Source organism: Somniosus microcephalus, chromosome 18 (assembly GCF_052327205.1).
Source record: "Somniosus microcephalus isolate GS21.2 chromosome 18, FLI_Smic_1.0, whole genome shotgun sequence".
Classification (NCBI taxonomy): domain Eukaryota; kingdom Metazoa; phylum Chordata; class Chondrichthyes; order Squaliformes; family Somniosidae; genus Somniosus; species Somniosus microcephalus.
The window spans coordinates 81777254-81797732 of NC_141004.1; the positions used below are offsets into that span (position 1 = coordinate 81777254).

The 20479-nt window shown below is 49.2% G+C and overlaps 1 protein-coding gene across 1 annotated transcript in view; it reads right to left on the bottom strand.

Moving 5' to 3' along the window:
* LOC147105410 (uncharacterized) overlaps positions 1–20479 on the bottom strand; it is a gene marked incomplete at its 5' end in the record, with an annotated part of 278987 nt that overhangs the window by 116835 nt on the left and 141673 nt on the right. Inside the window, 6 exons of the mRNA XM_086011725.1 lie at positions 2102–2159; positions 6652–6836; positions 13529–13586; positions 14437–14621; positions 15212–15416; positions 17685–17869. Of these exons, the coding sequence (XP_085867851.1) occupies positions 2102–2159; positions 6652–6836; positions 13529–13586; positions 14437–14621; positions 15212–15416; positions 17685–17869 (876 nt within the window). The remainder of the gene's footprint in view (positions 1–2101; positions 2160–6651; positions 6837–13528; positions 13587–14436; positions 14622–15211; positions 15417–17684; positions 17870–20479) is intronic.

Sequence of the window (20479 nt, forward strand, 5' to 3'; positions counted from 1 at the left end):
CAACTTCTGTATTTCCTTGCCGTTGTATACAACAGGCACCCTTATTTTCCCTCTGGGGTATACTTTCTGCCCCATATATGTCTTCAAGATAATGGATGTGTCTTTCAAAGGTATATGCGGAAATAGCCGCTCGTAATCCCGTCGACTTATGACGGTCAGAGCTGATCCTGTATCTAGCTCCATTTTAACTGGGGACCCCGCTATCGTGAGGGTAACCCAAATGGTCTGGTAATCTTCTTTGGCAATTACATTATGTAATTTGAGACAGCTTAGTCTCTTGTTTCCGGAGTCGCTATCGCTCTTCTGGTCTTCGGAGCTACTGTCCGTCATTATTTGTACCTTTCTGTACTTTTCCTTATTGATGTTTTTTCTGTCAGTGGATTTTTTTGTTTCCAGATCGGCATACACGTGCAATGTGTCCCATCTTTCCGCATTGCCTGCATGCTTTGTCCTTGGACCAGCAGTCCCTCTGGTCATGGGTGGATCTGCCGCAGCGATAACATCTCTCGAAACCCCGTGTCATTTCATGGGTGCCGAAGTCCTGTGGATTTTGCTGTATCTCTGCAGCTCCTCTTGCTGCTGCTTCGTATGATACAGCCACACTGAAAGCCTTGTCCAGTGTCAAATCTTTCTCAGAAAGTAGCCTTTTCTGTGTTCCTTCACTTAGGAGACCGCAGATGAATTTGTCTCGTAGAGAATCTGCCAGTCCTGCCCCGAATTGGCAGTGCTTTGACAGCTTTCTTAATTCGGTGAAGTAATCAGCGTTACTTTCATTCTTGTGCTGATTCCTCCTGAAGAATTTGAATCGTTCCGCTATCAGCAGTGGTGTTGGGTTTAAGTGCTCCTGTAGGGTATCAACAATCTCCTTAAAATTCTTGTCCATCGGTTTGGCTGGAGTGATTAAGTTTCGTAACAGCCCGCATGTCCTTGCGCCCATCAGATTTAGAAGTACCGATGCCTTTTTATCATCCTCTACTTCATTCGCTGTACAATATACCTCCACTCTTTCCACATATGTCATCCAATCCTCTATATTACTATCGAAAGCAGTAATATTGCCAGTCTTAGGCATTCTGAAAATCAAAAATGGCGCCTCCCGCGCTTTCCTTTCTTCCCTGCCGAGAAAAAAATGGCGCCTCCCGCGCTTTCCCGCCGCTGCCGCTGCTGACAACGCTGTTCTCCGCGGTTTTTATTTACACAGATATTTTTAATAGTTGGAGACTCGTTCCCGCCGGACTCTCTTGGACTTTTCCCTCCCTCTGCTTGGTCTGAACGCCGACCTGCTTTGCAGCGCCGGCCGTCTCCTGAGTGCTCCACCCTCCGTCTCTATTTGCCTCCGCCTTCCGACTCGCTGCTCGGCCCCGCTGCAGAGCCACCCGATCGAGCCCCAGCCCGCCGACCAGGAAGGATTAGTGCAGTACCTGCCACCAGCCCGGCTAGCTGGTGAAGCCAGTTTTTTAATTTTTTTTCGTTTTTTTTCTTCGACCTTCGTCTGAGGAATCGACCTCCTTGAGGTGCTGCCGAATTGCAGGTAAGTCCGTTTCCAATTCGTCGCCACTGTTGTATCCGTGTGTTAATGGAGACACGGAATGCAGGAGTTGGTTTAACAGGTGTTTACTGGACAAAGTCTGGAGGTGAACTAAAAGATACAAGACACTATACAGGCTTATATACCCGAGTGGTCACTACCGGTATTACAGTACACAGGGGCTCTTCAAGGTACATACAGAACAAAAGATGTAACAGAAAAACATTTAGATACTGAAAATATAACAAAGAGTAGTCAGCACTGATTTCGCAAGGAAGGTCAGGGTTCACCAATATCATTCAACTCCTCGAAGTAACAGAAAGGGTGGATATGGGTAATGTAGTCGATATAATTTGGATTCTGTTCAGAAGATTCTGCCATTATTTCACCCACTCCCCTCTCCCCATTCTCATCCACAGTCAGTGTCCCGGCCCTCTGTCTGAGCCCAGTGATGGGACATGAACCCTCACTGCTCCCCCGGTGTGTACTGTCCATGTACCAGAGCTCACCCTCACACACACACGGGCTGTGACTGAATCCCCCCTTTTCCCTGCTGTGTCCATCCCTCATTACCTGCAGAAAAGCTTCATCGGAACGTGGCCCCTCACTGCCGGGAGATTGATCTCGCTCTCTGTAATCAAACCAAAGAATCAGACAGACAGGGAGAGACCGTCAGTGACAGTGTCAGAGAGAGAAGGGTTACTGGGAAGATAAATTGTTCGATTTCTTCAACCACTGGCAACTCATGATGTACGGGGAGTGTGCACGGTGTGCGGGGTGTGTGCACGGTTTGCGGCGTGTGTGCACGGTGCGCAGTGAGTGTGCACGTTGTGCGGGGAGTGTGCACGGTGTGCGGGGAGTGTGTACAGTGTGCGGGTTGTGCGCACGGTGTGCGGGGTGTGTGCACAGTGTGCTGGGTGAGTCCACGGAGTGCGGGGAGAGTGCACCGTGTGCTGGGTGTGTGCACGGTGTGCGGGGAGAGTGCACGGTGTGATGGGTGCATGCGCGGTGTGCGGGGAGTGTGCACCGCCTGCGGGGTGTGTGCAGGGTGTGTGGGGTGTGTGCACGGTGTGCGGGGGAGTGTGCACGGTTTGCGGGGGAGTGTGCAAGGTTTGAGAGGAGTGTGCACGGTGTGCGGGGAGTGTGCACGGTGTGCGGGAAGTGTGTACACGGTGTGCGGGGAGTGCGCACGGTGTGTGGGGAGTGTGCTCGGTGTGCGGGGAGTGTGCACGGTGTGCAGGGAGTGCGCACGGTGTGCGGGGAGAGTGCACGGTGTGCGGGGAGTGTGCACGGTATGCGGGGAGTGTGCACGGTGTGCGGGGAGTGTGCACGGTGTGCGGGGAGTGTGCACGGTGTGCGGGCTGTGTACAGGGTGTGTGGGGAGTGTGTACAGTGTGCGCGGAGTGTGCACGGTGTGCGGGGAGTGTGCACGGTGTGCCGAGAGTGTGCACGGTGTGTGTGGAGTGTGCACGGTGTGCGGGGAGTGTGCACGGTGTGCGGGGAGAGTGCACGGTGTGCGGGGAGTGTGCACAGTGTGCGGGGTGCATGCGGGGAGTGTGCATGGTGTGTGGGGAGTGTGCACGGTGTGCGGGGAGTGTGTATCGTATGCGGGGAATGTGCACAGTGTGCGTGGAGTGTGTACGGTGTGCGGGGTGTGTGCACGGTGTGCGGGGTGTGTGCACGGTCTGCAGGGATTGTGCACTGTGTGCGGGGAGCGTGCACGGTCTGCAGGGATTGTGCACTGTGTGCGGGGAGTGTGCACGGTGTGCGGGGGGTGTGCACGGTGTGCGGGAAGTGTGCACGGTGTGCGCATGGTGTGCACGGTGTGCGGGGAGTGTGCACGGTGTGCGGGGAGTGTACGCGGTGTGCAGGCTGTGGTCTCTTACCCTTCTTTCTCCTCTCGTTGAGCTGCTTCCTCCTCTTGGCCCACCAGCCGATCCTGGGCCTCCTGCAGCTCCTGTTGGATCTGCTCCAGCCGCGTCCCCAGCTCCTGATTGGTCAGATTGAGCTTGAGGTTCTCAGTGCTGGTCTCGTCCTGTTTACTGCGCAGAGAGACAAGCTCCGCCTCCAACTGGAAGGGACGAACACACAAAGGGTCCATGTCCAATAATCGATTAAAAGACAATCCTCACAAAAATTTTATTCTAAACAATCTCTCTATATCTCTCAGTGTCATTCACTCTCTCTGTCTCTATATCTCATCCCTCTTGCTCTGTCAGCCTCGCTCACTCTCTCCACATCAACTCTCTGATTATCTCTCTCACTCTCTCCCCTGTCTCTCTCTCAGTCTGGTATAAGGCTGCAGGATCTAGTTGGTTAATTCCCCACTTGATCTCCAAGCCCCAGCCCCTAGAATCTCGCTGGGAAACCCGTGACACTCCTAGACATTACCCAAGTAGCGGCCATTCTTTCGCTTGGTCTTCCCGTGATATTCTTTGTTATGACCTTTCCCTGAAGGTGTAGCCGACACAAACTGAGACCTAAACCAGGACAGCCTGACTCTGATCCAGAGCGGGTTCCAGTACGGCTGGGACCCTTCGTCCCTCTGGTCTAAGAGGAGATCTGAGTCACTCTGTGGAGACAGCACTGGGAGAGACAGTTCCTGCAGGAATGAGGCCTTGCTGCTGGTCTAACAGTGGAGAAGCCTGCTTCCCGGGCCCAGCTACCTCTTTGATTCTCTCTGTTGCTCCATCTCTTGCTGAAGCTGCTGCTGTTTCCTCACAGGCTCCATCTCCATCACCGCCAGTCCCCACGGTCACTTCCTGACCTTCGACCCTCAGCTGAGGGAGCCCAGGATCCTCTCCCAGGGGGTCCGGTTTGCTCGACGTGTTGCGAGTCGCTCGGCGTCGGATTGAGTGAGTTCTCTGAAGTCTGCGGAGCAGGAATTACAGAGGGAGAACAGGATTACACTGTCTTCACCAGCACCGACTGTAACAGGGCGATGACTGCTCTGTGGCCGGGAGGGGGATCTCAGGGAGATAGGGAGCTCTGTACTATAGGAAGGATGTGGAGGAATTAGAGAGGATAGAGAGCAGATTCACTCGGATGAAGGGCCCTGGTGAGACCATACCTGGAGTATTGTGGACAGTTTTGGTCTCCATACCTAAGGAAGGATATACTTGCCATAGAGGGAGTGCAACGAAGGTTCACCAGACTGATTCCTGGGATGGGGGGATTGTCCTATGAGGAGAGATTGAGTAGACTAGGCCTATATTCTCTGGAGTTTAGAAGAATGAGAGGTGATCTCATTGAAACATACAACATTCTTACAGGGCTTGACAGGGTAGATGCAGCGAGGATGTTTCCCCTGGCTGGGGAGTCTAGAACCAGGGGTCACAGTCTCAGAATAAGGACTGGGATGAGGAGAAATTTCTTCACTCAGAGGGCAGTGAATCTTTGGAATTCTCTACCCCAGAGGGCTGTGGAGGCTCAGTCGTTGAGTATATTCAAGGCTGAGATCGATAGATCTTTGAATATTAAGGAATCAAGGGATATGGGGATAGTGCAGGAAAGTGGAGATGAGGTAGAAGATCAGCCATGATCTTACTGAATGGCGGAGCAGGCTCGAGGGGCCGAATGGCCGACTCCTGCTCCTATTTCTTATGTTCTTATGGTGCTGCCCGGTGTGAGAAATACTAATACACAGGAAGAGTTGGAATGTTCGGGCTGTTTTCATTAGAATGGGGCAGAATACAGGGGGACTTGATGGAGGTGGTTAATGTTCGGAAGGGATGGGACAGAATAGAGAACAACAGAGCAGAAAGGGATATCGGAATGGGGCGGGCACTTGGGATTAGGATCACTGCTCGTCTGGATGTTAAACCCCAACACCGACTGGTTTGGCCGAAGGGCCTGTTTTCTGTGGTGTAAATTCGATGTAATTCTGTGTAACGGACGAGTTAAATACAAATTGACCAATTACACAGACGGGCCAATCGACGGCGGACGCAGTTTAATGTGGGTCAACACTGGGGCGGGAAGGAGAAATTACACTGAATGAAAATAGATCGCTGAGCAAAGGGAGGGAGGAATAGAAATGATCTGCGATCGGCCAGATAGACTGGGGAAAGCACAACAGGTCAAATGGTGACGGCAATGAGTGTCGAGACAGGAGTTGGGGCAGTGTTCGCCAACAATTTGTTTTTGAACCGACGAGGGAGCAGGTTATAGTAGATTTAGTGATGAGTAACGGACCAGAATTAGTTCACCATCTGACGGTAAAGCAGCACCTTGAAATTGTGACCATAATATGACTGAATTTATCTCAGGTTTGAGCGGGAGAAGAGAGAGTCTCAAACAAAGGAATGAGAAATAAATTGACCACAGAAATCTGGGCTGAGCTGTTATTGGGTAAATCCACAGACGAACAGTGCGAAACATTCAAAGAGATATTTGGTACAATCCAAACCCAGTACACACCCCAACAGGCAAAAGCTCCACTTGTGCAGTGAAGCAACCCTGGTCTACAAAGGGGGTAAGAGACAGTATCAAGAGAAGGGAAAAGGCTCACACACAGGCAAGGAAAAGGGTAAAAGGGTAAATCCAGCAAAGGTGGGAAATAGCAAAAGAGAAAGAAACTTGCAAAGAATATCAACACCAACAGTTAAAGGTTTTATCAATTCATTAAGAGAAAGCGAGAGGTGAGGCAGGAATGTGGGCCCAGTAAAGACAGATGCAGGAGAGACTATAATGGCCAAGAAGGAAATGCCAGACTCATTAAGTGAGGACTTTGTATCCATTTTCACTATAGAGGAAGAGGATAGAATACCAGTAATAGAAGAGAGCCAAAATAAATCAAGGGGAAGAACTTATTGGATTCAGCCATGAATTCATTGAATGACGGAACAGGCTCGAAGTGCTGAATGGCCCACCACTGTTCCGATGTAAGACTGGCAGAGAATTCAGGACATCACAACCTTCAAATCAGAATGGATATTTGGTGGAATCTCCACCCCATGGTGTTGTGGGCGAGAGAGGCTGGGGGCGACGCAGTTAATAATGTATGTCCTGAGGAAGGAGCTGGAAATATGTGTGTGGCGTGCGATTAGAGGATACAGGGATGGGGCAATGACTGAGATGATCAAATGCTCCATTGTACACAACACCTCCTGGGAATCTCTTACCCTTCTTTCTCCACTCGTTGAGCTGCTTCCTCCTCTTGGCCCACCAGCCGATCCTGGGCCTCCTGCAGCTCCTGTTGGATCTGCTCCAGTCGCGTCTCCAGCTCCTGATTGGTCAGATTGAGCTTGAGGTTCTCAGTGCTGGTCTCGTCCTGTTTACTGCGCAGAGAGACAAGCTCCGCCTCCAACTGGAAGGGACGAACACACAAAGGGACCGCGTCCAGTCACTGATTAAAAGACAATCATCGCGAATCGTGTATTGTAAATCCTCTCTTGCTCTCAGTCTCTTTCTCTGTCTATCTCTCCATCAGACAGTAGTTCCAGAAGTGGCGATGGGCTGCAGGATCCAGTGGACCAGCTCCCTGCCCAATTTCCCATCCCCACCCCCCAGAATCACACTGGGAAACTAGCGAGACTCCAGAGGGAAATCAGCACTAATAATTTCACCCAATTCCCTCAGTCAGCAAACCCGCAGAAATGAACATTTCCCAACATCAACTGATCCTCTGCCACGATTAACTCCTGAATACAGGCAACATTTAACAAGGGCGAGCAGTTAGCACTGATTATCGACATTGCGGTATAGCATAATCAGAAAGGATGGGGATGGTAGAAGGAGGGTGGAGTTGCTATACACATTAGAGACAACATAATGGCAGTCAGAAAAAGGGACTTAACTAACAGAATGTTAGAAACAGAATCCATATGGATTGAAATAAAAAATCAGAAGGGATGGATCACGCTAATCGGGTATCCTACAGTCCATCCAACTGGAGAGGAAACGGAGGAAGAAATATGTAAACAAATACGTGAAATGAGTAAAGGACATAGAATAATAATCATGGGAGATTTTAACTACCCCGAAATAATCAGGGGAGAAGAGGTGGTGAAAGGGGTAAAGTGAATGGAGTTTGGAGAATGTGTTCAGGACTCGTTTCTTACCCAGTGTGTAAAAAGCCCAACAAGAGATGGAGCACTTCTGGATCTAGTAATGGGAAATGAACCAGAGCAGATAAGAGAGGTAAGTGTAGGAGAACATCTAGGCAATAGTGATCACAACATGATAAGGCTTAAGCTAAAGATTGAGAAGGACATAAGTAAGACAAATACCAAAGTAATAAATTGGAAAAAGATCATTTTAAGGGATGGTGACATTGGAAACTGGAAAAAAATACTGACAAAGATAGAAATAGAAAAGCAATGGGAAACATTTAAAAGAATGATCAATATTGTCCAGGAGAAATATAACCCACTAAAACCCAAGAACAAACTAGCCAGTAATGAAACACCATGTCTGAATAAGATAGAAAGGGGGGAGATAATGGATAACATCGTCAAACCTTGAGAGGATAAAACCCCTGGTCTGGACGGATTGTATCCACGCATATGAAAAGAAGTTAGGGAAGAGATAGCAGAGGCATTGTTACATACATATGAAAAAAATTCATTAGAAAAGGGAACAGTGCCAGAGGACTGGCGGACAGCTAATGCCGTGACTATATATAAAAGAGAGAATGAACAAGTCCAGGGAACTGTGGAACAATTAGCTAAACGTCAGTGGTAGGAAAGATAATAGAATCCTTCCTCAAAGATGTTGTATCCGTGTGTTAATGAAGACACGGAATGCAGGAGTTGGTTTAACAGGTGTTTACTGAACAAAGTCTGGAGGTGAACTAAAAGATACAAGACACTGTACAGCCTTATATACCCGAGTGGTCACTACCGGTATTACAGTACACAGGGGCTCTTAAAGGTACATACACTACAATTCCTCCCCTTTTAGATAATTAGTACATAACATTTTAAGTAATCATTAATGAACATGTTTACAAGAACAATAATCTACACATTTGCTGCAGTTAATCAATTATAAGTCAGTCTCTCTGGAGGCTTCCTGACTCGGTCCGGATAACGCCTCGGTGGTGTAGTAGTTTTCAGTGGTGTAGTCGGTTCTTTTGGCAAGGTCGATTCGGCTTGAATGCCAGTGTCGGGTTCATCTGGTTCCAGTATCATCAGATCGCAGGTAGATACTATGGTATCTCTGCTTCATCATTAGGCGTATAGAGTTGTGGTGTAGGTTGTCCCTTTTCGGATGACTCTATGATCTGGTCAGCATGGCACCTTATTATACTATCTCCAATGTCCACGGTATACATCAGCGGTCCTAGTAGTGTGCAAATAGTTCCAGGCTGCCATTTCTCGGTACAGAAGTCCCGGGCCAAAACTTGTTGACCTATCTGGAAGGTTCTAGTTGGCCTTTCATTCATGCCTTGAAATGTTCGGTTCTCTACGTCCCTTCTGTTGTTTGGCTTGATCAAATCCAGCCGGCATCTTAGACTTCTATTGAAAAACGTCCTGGCGGGAGTTTGGTTTGTAACCACGTGTTGCATTCCTGTATGCAAACAAGAAGTTATCTACCTTATGTTGTAGATTTATGTCTTCATTACCCATGGCCTTTATGGCCTTCTTGAAGGTCTGGACAAATCTTTCAGCTAATCCATTGGTGGCGGGATGGTATGGGGCGGATGTGTAGTGCTTTACCCCATTGTTTTTTTAAGAACTTCCTGAATTCTTCGGACACAAATTGCGGTCCATTATCAGAACAGATCTGTTCAGGCAGCCCATTCCCGGCAAATATGGTCCTTAATACTGTGATGGTTTTTTCCGTGGTGGTGGAGGGCATCTTTATTACCTCCGGCCACTTGGAGTGTGCATCAACCGCGATTAAGAACATTGAGTCCATAAATGGACCAGCAAAGTCGATATGTACCCTTTGCCATGGAGATGAGGGCCACTCCCATGGATGTAGAGGGGCTTGTGGTGGGGCGTTTTGGACCTTCTGGCATCCTAGACAGCTCTTGGTCATTTCTTCGATGTCTCCATCGATACCTGGCCACCACACAAACGCTCTGGCTAGGTTCTTCATTTTCACTCCACCCAGATGCCCCTCGTGAAGCTCCTTTAGCACTTTATCCTGGAGTTTGGGTGGAATCACCACTCTGGAACCACATATCAAGGTTCCTCGGCACACTGACAGCTGTTCTCTTCTTTGCGAGAATGCTGGCAACAGTGGTTCGCCATGTGCTGGCCATCCCTTCACCATTAAATCGTAGACTCGTGAGAGAGTCGGGTCATTTCTCGTTTCCTTTTCAATGGTAGAATTTGTTACTGGTAGACATTCCACTATGGTTGAGTGGAACATCTCCACTGGGTCCACTGTAGGTGCCTCTTCTACCGTTGGCAATGGTAGGCGCGATAAACCGTCACCATTCCCATGCTGTTTTGATCCTTTGTATTCTATGTCATATTGGTGTGCCCCTAGGAAAAGGGACCACCTCTGTAGCCTTTGCGCTGTCATAATGGGAACGCCCTTTTTAGGGTTGAATATGGAGACGAGGGGTTGATGGTCAGTCAACAAGGTAAATTTTTGTCCGTGTAGGTAATGGTTGAATTTCTTCACTCCCCACACCAGGCTGAGTGCTTCCCTGTTGATCTGGGCATAGTTACGCTCAGCTGAGTTCAATGAGCGTGACGCAAAAGCTATCGGCCGCTCCGAGCCATCAGGGAATCTATGCGATAGTACCACTCCTATGCCGTAAGGGGATGCATCGCACGCCAGTCTGATTGGCAGTGATGGGCTGTAATGAGCCAAAACTTCCTTGGATGTGATCAAGCCTTTGCATTTGTGGAAGGCACGTTTACAGTCTTCGCTCCATTTCCAAATTACTCCCCTTTGTAGCAGTGCGTTAAGAGGGTGCAGAACAGTTGACAAGTTCGGTAAAAATTTATGATAGTAACTTATCAATCCCAGGAACGACCTTAATTGTGAGACATTTTCAGGTGCTGGGGCTTTTATGACCGCTTCAATTTTTTCAGGTGACTTATGCAACCCTTCTTCGTTAATTATATGGCCACAATATGATATTTGTTTCTGGAAAAATTCGCACTTGGGGCGATTTGCTCGTAGGCCCCGTTCTTTCAGCCTAGTGAGCACCTGCTCCAAATTGGCAAGGTGCTCGTTGTCATTTTCTCCTGTTACAAGGATGTCATCTAGGTAGCATTGAGTCCCCGGAATCCCTTGCAGGACTTGCTCCATAGCTCTTTGCCAGATAGCTGGAGCTGATGCTACTCCGAAAACCAATCAATTGTACTGGTACAGGCCTTTGTGTGTGTTTATCGTGAGATACTTTTTAGAGGCCTCCTCAACCTCCATCTGTAGATATGCCTGTGCCAATCAATTTTGGTGAAACGTTTCCCTCCGGATAGTGAGGCGAAAATATCTTCTATCCTCGGAAGAGGATACTGTACCATGTGAAGGACCGGGTTTACAGTCACCTTGAATTCCCCACAGATGCGAATTTTTCTCTGTTCTTCAGATTTATCATTATTCAACATTTTCTTCATGACCGGGACGATGGGTGTTGCCCACTCGCTCCAATCTACCTTGGATAACACACCTGCCTTTTCCAAATTCTCCAGCTCTGCCTCGACTGCTGGACGAATTGCGTATGCCACCGGCCTTGCCTTAAAAAACTTGGGAATTGCCGCATCTTCCACTTTTATTAAGGCGGTAACGCCTTTCAAGGTTCCTAGTTCCTGTTGAAACACTTCTTTGGCGTTGGCCAAGATGTCTTTTAATCGTTCAGGTATGACGCCATCATCATTTTTTTTCTTACTGGTCACCGTCAATGCCTGAATGGAGTGCCAGTCTAAACGTATCTTCCTGATCCATTCACGTCCCAACAGCGGTGGACCACCATCTTGCAGAACGTATAAATACAACTTCTGTATTTCCTTGCCGTTGTATACAACAGGCACCCTTATTTTCCCTCTGGGGTATACTTTCTGCCCCGTATATGTCTTCAAGATAATGGATGTGTCTTTCAAAGGTATATGCGGAAATAGCCGCTCATAATCCCGTCGACTTATGACGGTCAGAGCTGATCCTGTATCTAGCTCCATTTTAACTGGGGACCCCGCTATCATGAGGGTAACCCAAATGGTCTGGTAATCTTCTTTGGCAATTACATTACGTAATTTGAGACAGCTTAGTCTCTTGTTTCCGGAGTCGCTATCGCTCTTCTGGTCTTCGGAGCTACTGTCCATCATTATTTGTACCTTTCTGTACTTTTCCTTATTGATGTTTTTTCTGTCAGTGGATTTTTTTGTTTCCAGATCGGCATACACGTGCAATGTGTCCCATCTTTCCGCATTGCCTGCATGCTTTGTCCTTGGACCAGCAGTCCCTCTGGTCATGGGTGGATCTGCCGCAGCGATAACATCTCTCGAAACCCCGTGTCATTTCATGGGTGCCGAAGTCCTGTGGATTTTGCTGTATCTCTGCAGCTCCTCTTGCTGCTGCTTCGTATGATACAGCCACACTGAAAGCCTTGTCCAGTGTCAAATCTTTCTCAGAAAGTAGCCTTTTCTGTGTTCCTTCACTTAGGAGACCGCAGATGAATTTGTCTCGTAGAGAATCTGCCAGTCCTGCCCCGAATTGGCAGTGCTTTGACAGCTTTCTTAATTCGGTGAAGTAATCAGCGTTACTTTCATTCTTGTGCTGATTCCTCCTGAAGAATTTGAATCGTTCCGCTATCAGCAGTGGTGTTGGGTTTAAGTGCTCCTGTAGGGTATCAACAATCTCCTTAAAATTCTTGTCCATCGGTTTGGCTGGAGTGATTAAGTTTCGTAACAGCCCGCATGTCCTTGCGCCCATCAGATTTAGAAGTACCGATGCCTTTTTATCATCCTCTACTTCATTCGCTGTACAATATACCTCCACTCTTTCCACATATGTCATCCAATCCTCTATATTACTATCGAAAGCAGTAATATTGCCAGTCTTAGGCATTCTGAAAATCAAAAATGGCGCCTCCCGCGCTTTCCTTTCTTCCCTGCCGAGAAAAAAATGGCGCCTCCCGCGCTTTCCCGCCGCTGCCGCTGCTGACAACGCTGTTCTCCGCGGTTTTTATTTACACAGATATTTTTAATAGTTGGAGACTCGTTCCCGCCGGACTCTCTTGGACTTTTCCCTCCCTCTGCTTGGTCTGAACGCCGACCTGCTTTGCAGCGCCGGCCGTCTCCTGAGTGCTCCACCCTCCGTCTCTATTTGCCTCCGCCTTCCGACTCGCTGCTCGGCCCCGCTGCAGAGCCACCCGATCGAGCCCCAGCCCGCCGACCAGGAAGGATTAGTGCAGTACCTGCCACCAGCCCGGCTAGCTGGTGAAGCCAGTTTTTTAATTTTTTTTCGTTTTTTTTCTTCGACCTTCGTCTGAGGAATCGACCTCCTTGAGGTGCTGCCGAATTGCAGGTAAGTCCGTTTCCAATTCGTCGCCACTGTTGTATCCGTGTGTTAATGGAGACACGGAATGCAGGAGTTGGTTTAACAGGTGTTTACTGGACAAAGTCTGGAGGTGAACTAAAAGATACAAGACACTATACAGGCTTATATACCCGAGTGGTCACTACCGGTATTACAGTACACAGGGGCTCTTAAAGGTACATACAGTACAAAAGATGTAACAGAAAAACATTTAGATACTGAAAATATAACAAAGAGTGGTCAGCACGGATTTCACAGGGAAGGTCAGGGTTCACCAATATCATTCAACTCCTCGAAGTTACAGAAAGGGTGGATATGGGTAATGTAGTCGATATAATTTGGATTCTGTTCAGAAGATTCTGCCATTATTTCACCCACTCCCCTCTCCCCATTCTCATCCACAGTCAGTGTCCCGGCCCTCTGTCTGAGCCCAGTGATGGGACATGAACCCTCACTGCTCCCCCGGTGTGTACTGTCCATGTACCAGAGCTCACCCTCACACACACACGGGCTGTGACTGAATCTCCCCTTTTCCCTGCTGTGTCCATCCCTCATTACCTGCAGTAAAGCTTCATCGGAACGTGGCCCCTCACTGCCGGGAGATTGATCTCGCTCTCTGTAATCAAACCAAAGAATCAGACAGACAGGGAGAGACCGTCAGTGACAGTGTCAGAGAGAGAAGGGTTACTGGGAAGATAAATTGTTCGATTTCTTCAACCGCTGGCAACTCATGATGTACGGGGAGTGTGCACGGTGTGCGGGGTGTGTGCACGGTTTGCGGCATGTGTACACGGTGTGCAGTGAGTGTGCACGTTGTGCGGGGAGTGTGCACGGTGTGCGGGGAGTGTGCACGGTGTGCGGGTTGTGCGCACGGTGTGCGGGGTGTGTGCACGGAGTGCGGGGAGAGTGCACCGTGTGCTGGGTGTGTGCACGGTGTGCGGGAAGAGTGCACGGTGTGATGGGTGCATGCGCGGTGTGCGGGGAGTGTGCACCATCTGCGGGGTGTGTGCAGGGTGTGTGGGGTGTGTGCACGGTGTGCGGGGGAGTGTGCACGGTTTGCGTGGGAGTGTGCAAGGTTTGAGAGGAGTGTGCACGGTGTGCGGGGAGTGTGCACGGTGTGTGGGAAGTGTGTACACGGTGTGCGGGGAGTGCGCACGGTGTGTGGGGAGTGTGCTTGGTGTGCGGGGAGTGTGCATGGTGTGCAGGGAGTGCGCACGGTGTGCGGGGTGTGCGCATGGTGTGCGGGGAGAGTGCACGGTGTGCGGGGGGTGTGCACGGTGTGCGGGGAGTGCGCACGGTATGCGGGGAGTGTGCACGGTGTGCGGGGAGTGTGCACGGTGTGCGGGGAGTGTGCACGGTGTGCGGGCTGTGTACAGGGTGTGTGGGGAGTGTGTACGGTGTGCGCGGAGTGTGCACAGTGTGCGGGGAGTGTACACGGTGTGCGGGCTGTGTACAGGGTCTCTTACCCTTCTTTCTCCTCTCGTTGAGCTGCTTCCTCCTCTTGGCCCACCAGCCGATCCTGGGCCTCCTGCAGCTCCTGTTGGATCTGCTCCAGCCGCGTCCCCAGCTCCTGATTGGTCAGATTGAGCTTGAGGTTCTCAGTGCTGGTCTCATCCTGTTTACTGCGCAGAGAGACAAGCTCCGCCTCCAACTGGAATGGATGAACACACAAAGGGTCCGTGTCCAATAATCGATTAAAAGACAATCCTCACAAACATTTTATTCTAAACAATCTCTCTATATCTCTCAGTGTCATTCACTCTCTCTGTCTCTATAATCATCCCTCTTGCTCTGTCAGCCTCACTCGCTCTCTCCACATCATCTCTCTGAGTATCTCTCACTCTCCCCTGTCTCTCTCTCAGTCTGGTATAAGGCTGCAGGATCTAGTTGGTTAATTCCCCACTTGATCTCCAAGCCCCAGCCCCTAGAATCTCGCTGGGAAACCCGTGACACTCCTAGACATTACCCAAGTAGCGGCCATTCTTTCGCTTGGTCTTCCCGCGATATTCTTTGTTATGACCTTTCCCTGAAGGAGTAGCCGACACAAACTGACATCTAAACCAGGACAGCCTGACTCTGATCCAGAGCGGGTTCCAGTACGGCTCGGACCCTTCGTCCCTCTGGTCTAAGAGGAGATCTGAGTCTCTCTGTGGAGACAGCACTGGGAGAGCCAGTTCCTGCAGGAATGAGGCCTTGCTGCTGGTCTAACAGTGGAGAAGCCTGCTTCCCGGGCCCAGCTACCTCTTTGATTCTCTCTGTTGCTCCATCTCTTGCTGAAGCTGCTGCTGTTTCCTCACAGGCTCCATCTCCATCACCGCCAGTCCCCACGGTCACTTCCTGACCTTCGACCCTCAGCTGAGGGAGCCCAGGATCCTCTCCCAGGGGGTCCGGTTTGCTCGATGTGTTGCGAGTCGCTCGGCGTCGGATTGAGCGAGTTCTCTGAAATCTGCGGAGCAGGAATTACAGAGGGAGAACAGGATTACACTGTCTTCACCAGCACCGACTGTAACAGGGCGATGACTGCTCTGTGGCCGGGAGGGGGATCTCAGGGAGATAGGGAGCTCTGTACTATAGGAAGGATGTGGAGGAATTAGAGAGGATAGAGAGCAGATTCACTAGGATGAAGGGCCCTGGTGAGACCACACCTGGAGTACTGTGGACAGTTTTGGTCTCCATATCTAAGGAAGGATATACTTGCCATAGAGGAAGTGCAACGAAGGTTCACCAGACTGGTTCCTGGGATGGGGGGATTGTCCTATGAGGAGAGATTGAGTAGACTAGGCCTATATTCTCTAGAGTTTAGAAGAATGAGAGGTGATCTCATTGAAACATATAAAATTCTTACAGGGCTTGACAGGGTAGATGCAGCGAGGATGTTTCCCCTGGCTGGGGAGTCTAGAACCAGGGGTCACAGTCTCAGAATAAGGGGTCGGTCATTTAGGACTGAGATGAGGAGGAATTTCTTCACTCAGAGGGTGGTGAATCTTTGGAATTCTCTACCCCAGAGGGCTGTGGAGGCTCAGTCGTTGAGTATATTCAAGGCTGAGATCGATAGATTTTTGAATATTAAGGAATCAAGGGATATGGGGATAGTGCAGGAAAGTGGAGATGAGGTAGAAGATCAGCCATGATCTTATTGAATGGCGGAGCAGGCTCGAGGGGCCGAATGGCCGACTCCTGCTCCTATTTCTTATGTTCTTATGATGCTGCCCGGTGTGAGAAATACTAATACACAGGAAGAGTTGGAATGTTCGGGCTGTTTTCATTAGAATGGGGCAGAATACAGCGGGACTTGATGGAGGTGGTTAATGTTCGGAAGGGATGGGACAGAATAGAGAACAACAGAGCAGAAAGGGATATCGGAATTGGGCGGGCACGTGGGATTAGGATCACTGCTCGTCTGGATGTTAAACCCCAACACCGACTGGTTTGGCCGAAGGGCCTGTTTTCTGTGGTGTAAATTCGATGTAATTCTGTGTAACGGACGAGTTAAATACAAATTGACCAATTACACAGACGGGCCAATCGACGGCGGACGCAGTTTAATGTGCGTCAACACTGGGGTGGGAAGGAGAAATTACACTGAATGAAAATAGATCGCTGAGCAAAGGGAGGGAGGAATAGAAATGATCTGCGATCGGCCACATAGACTGGGGAAAGCACAACAGGTCAAATGGTGGCGGCAATGAGTGTCGAGACAGGAGTTGGGGCAGTGTTCGCCAACAATTTGTTTTTGAACCGACAAGGGAGCAGGTTATAGTAGATTTAGCGATGAGTAACGGACCAGAATTAGTTCACCATCTGACGGTAAAGCAGCATCTTGAAATTGTGACCATAATACGACTGAATTTATCTCAGGTTTGAGCGGGAGAAGAGAGAGTCTCAAACAAAGGAATGAGAAATAAATTGACCACAGAAATCTGGGCTGAGCTGTTATTGGGTAAATCCACAGACGAACAGTGCGAAACATTCAAAGAGATATTTGGTACAATCCAAACCCAGTACACACCCCAACAGGCAAAAGCTCCACTTGTGCAGTGAAGCAACCCTGGTCAACAAAGGGGGTAAGAGACAGTATCAAGAGAAGGGAAAAGGCTCGCACACAGGCAAGGAAAAGGGTAAAAGGGTAAATCCAGCAAAGGTGGGAAATAGCAAAAGAGAAAGAAACTTGCAAAGAATATCAACACCAACAGTTAAAGGTTTTATCAATTCATTAAGAGAAAGCGAGAGGTGAGGCAGGAATGTGGGCCCAGTAAAGACAGATGCAGGAGAGACTATAATGGCCAAGAAGGAAATGCCAGACTCATTAAGTGAGGACTTTGTCTCCATTTTCACTATAGAGGAAGAGGATAGAATACCAGTAATAGAAGAGAGCCCAAAATAAATCAAGGGGAAGAACTTATTGGATTCAGCCATGAATTCATTGAATGACGGAACAGGCTCGAAGTGCTGAATGGCCCACCACTGTTCCGATGTAAGACTGGGAGAGAATTCAGGACATCACAACCTTCAAATCAGAATGGATATTTGGTGGAATCTCCACCCCATGGTGTTGTGGGCGAGAGAGGCTGGGGGCGACGCAGTTAATAATGTATGTCCTGAGGAAGGAGCTGGAAATATGTGTGTGGCGTGCGATTAGAGGATACAGGGATGGGGCAATGACTGAGACGATCAAATGCTCCATTGTACACAACACCTCCTGGGAATCTCTTACCCTTCTTTCTCCTCTCGTTGAGCTGCTTCCTCCTCTTGGCCCACCAGCCGATCCTGGGCCTCCTGCAGCTCCTGTTGGATCTGTTCCAGCCGCGTCTCCAGCTCCTGATTGGTCAGATTGAGCTTGAGGTTCTCAGTGCTGGTCTCGTCCTGTTTACTGCGCAGAGAGACAAGCTCCGCCTCCAACTGGAAGGGACAAATATTCAAAGGGACCGCGTCCAGTCACTGATTAAAAGACAATCATCGCGAATCGTGTATTGTAAAACCTCTCTTGCTCTCAGTCTCTTTCTCTGTCAATCTCTCCATCAGACACTAGTTCCAGAAGTGGCGATGGGCTGCAGGATCCAGTGGACCAGCTCCCTGCCCAATTTCCCATCCCCACCCCCCAGAATCACGCTGGGAAACTAGCGAGACTCCAGAGGGAAATCAGCACTAATAATTTCACCCAATTCCCTCACTCGGCAAACCCGCAGAAATGAACATCTCCCAACATCAACTGATTCTCTGCCACGATTAACTCCTGAATACAGGCAACATTTAACAAGGGCGAGCAGTTAGCACTGATTATCGACATTGCGGTATAGCATAATCAGAAAGGATGGGGATGGTAGAAGGAGGGTGGGGTCGCTATACATATTAGAGACAATGTTGGCCCAGAAATTCGGGTCTCCACGGGTGAGTACGGACGGGGTACTCACCCGTAGGCCCAATGGAAGTGCCAGTTACCTGCATGCACTGCGCATGCGCGGGAAACCAGCACTTCCGTTCCCCTGAAAGAAGGGGTTCAGAGTTCGAACGCGTGCGCCGGAGAGGCTGCACGTGCGCATCGAACTTACGTTTTTTTTGCAGGTTTTCCCAGGATGATAAGTCTCCAGAAGTTACACATTTAAAAAGCAGTCGCAAGGCCTGCTTTTTACAAGGTCAGTGGTGAATTAATTAAAATTAAAACATTTTTTCCAGTTTTATTATTTTTAAATACTTTAAAGAAAGGTAAGTTTATTTTTAGACCCGTAAGAAAATAAAATTATTCTTTCAAAAATTTAAATGATTCTTTAAAATAGTTATTTCATGTAAGTTATAGTTTATTTAAAAAATGTGATGTTTTTAAAAAAGTTATTTGAAGAATTAGTGCCGTTTTGGGGCCGCAGTATTTATAAGTCTTGACAGCTCTTCCTGTCAGACTTATGAATGGAGCATTCCCTGCTCCGATTGGCTCCCCATGGCCCACGTGATCCCAGGGGATGCATCGAACTAACTGCGCCCCTGGGATACGCAAGCACTGCGCGCCGGCAGCTGGACCAGGCCCCGGATTGGAATTCCACGGGGGCCCACAGCTCAACGGCCGGCACACTAGGTAAGTGCAGATCGGGGGCTAGCACCCGCGGGAAGCCCCAAACCCAAATTTCTGGGCCACAATGTCAGTCTGAAAAAGGGATTTAACTAACAGAATGTTAGAAGCAGAATTCACATGGATTGAAATAAAAGAAAAGATGGGATTGGTCACGCTAATCGTGCATCCTACAGACCATCCAACTGGAGAGGAAACGGAGGAAGAAATATGTAAACAAATATGTGAAATGAGTAAAGGACATAGAATAATAATCATGGGAGATTTTAACTACCCCCAAATAATCAGGGGAGAAGAGGTGGTGAAAGGGGTAAAGTGAATGGAGTTTATAGAATGTATTCAGGCCTCGTTTCTTACCCAGTGTGGAAAAAGCCCAACAAGAGATGGAGCAACAACAGAAAATGCTGGAAAAACTCAGCAAGTCAGGCAACATCCGTGGAGAGAAATTTGAGTTGACGTTTCGGGTTTGACCCTTCTTCAAAACTGGAGAGAAAACGAACTAGATCGAAGGCAGGGCTGCGATCGGACAAAAGAATAAAAGAACCAAAAGAAGAAAAAGAGATTAGAAGCTAGACGAGATGGTAATAGGCTGTGATTAGGTGTAAAGTGTACTGGCAGGGCAAAAGATAGCTGCCAGGTGTGAGAGAGAAACAAAAGGAAAGGGGGGGGGGGGGAAAGGAAAGGAGTGGAAAAATATGAGTAAAAATGAAATAGGGGCCGAGGTTATGATCTGAAATTGTTGAACTCGATATTGAGACCGGAAGGCTGCAGAGTGCCTAATCGGAAGATGAGGTGCTGTTCCTCGAGTTTACGTTGAGCTTCCGTGGAACAGTACAAGAGGCCAAGGACGGTGAGGTCCGAGTGGGAATGGAGCGGTGAATTGAAATGACAGGCGACCGGAAGCTCGGGGTCACCCTTACGGACTGAACGGAGGTGTTCCGCAAAGCGGTCACCCAATCTGCGTTTGGTCTCCCCAATGTAGAGGAGACCGCATCGTGAGCAGCGAATACAGTATACTAGATTGCGAGAAGTACAAGTAAATCGCTGTTTCACCTGGAAGGGGTGTTTGGGGCCCTGGACAGTGGGGAGGGGGGAGGTATAGGGGCAGGTGTTACATCTCCTCCGCTTGCACGGGAAGGTGCCAGGCGAAGGGGAAGGGCTGTTTGGGGTGATAGAGGAGTGGACTAGGGTGTCTCGGAGAGAGCGGTCCCTGCGGAATGCTGAAAGGGGAGGGGAGGGGAAGATACGTTTGGTGGTGGGATCACTTTGGAGGTAGCGGAAATGCCGGAGGATGATCCGTTGAATGTGGAGGCTGGTGGGGTGAAAGGTGAGGACAAGGGGAACCCTATCGTGGTTCCGGGAGGGAGGGGCAGGGGTGAGGGCAGAGGTGCGGGAGATAGAACTGACACGGTCGAGGGCAGTGTCAACCACGGTAGAGGGGAATCCTC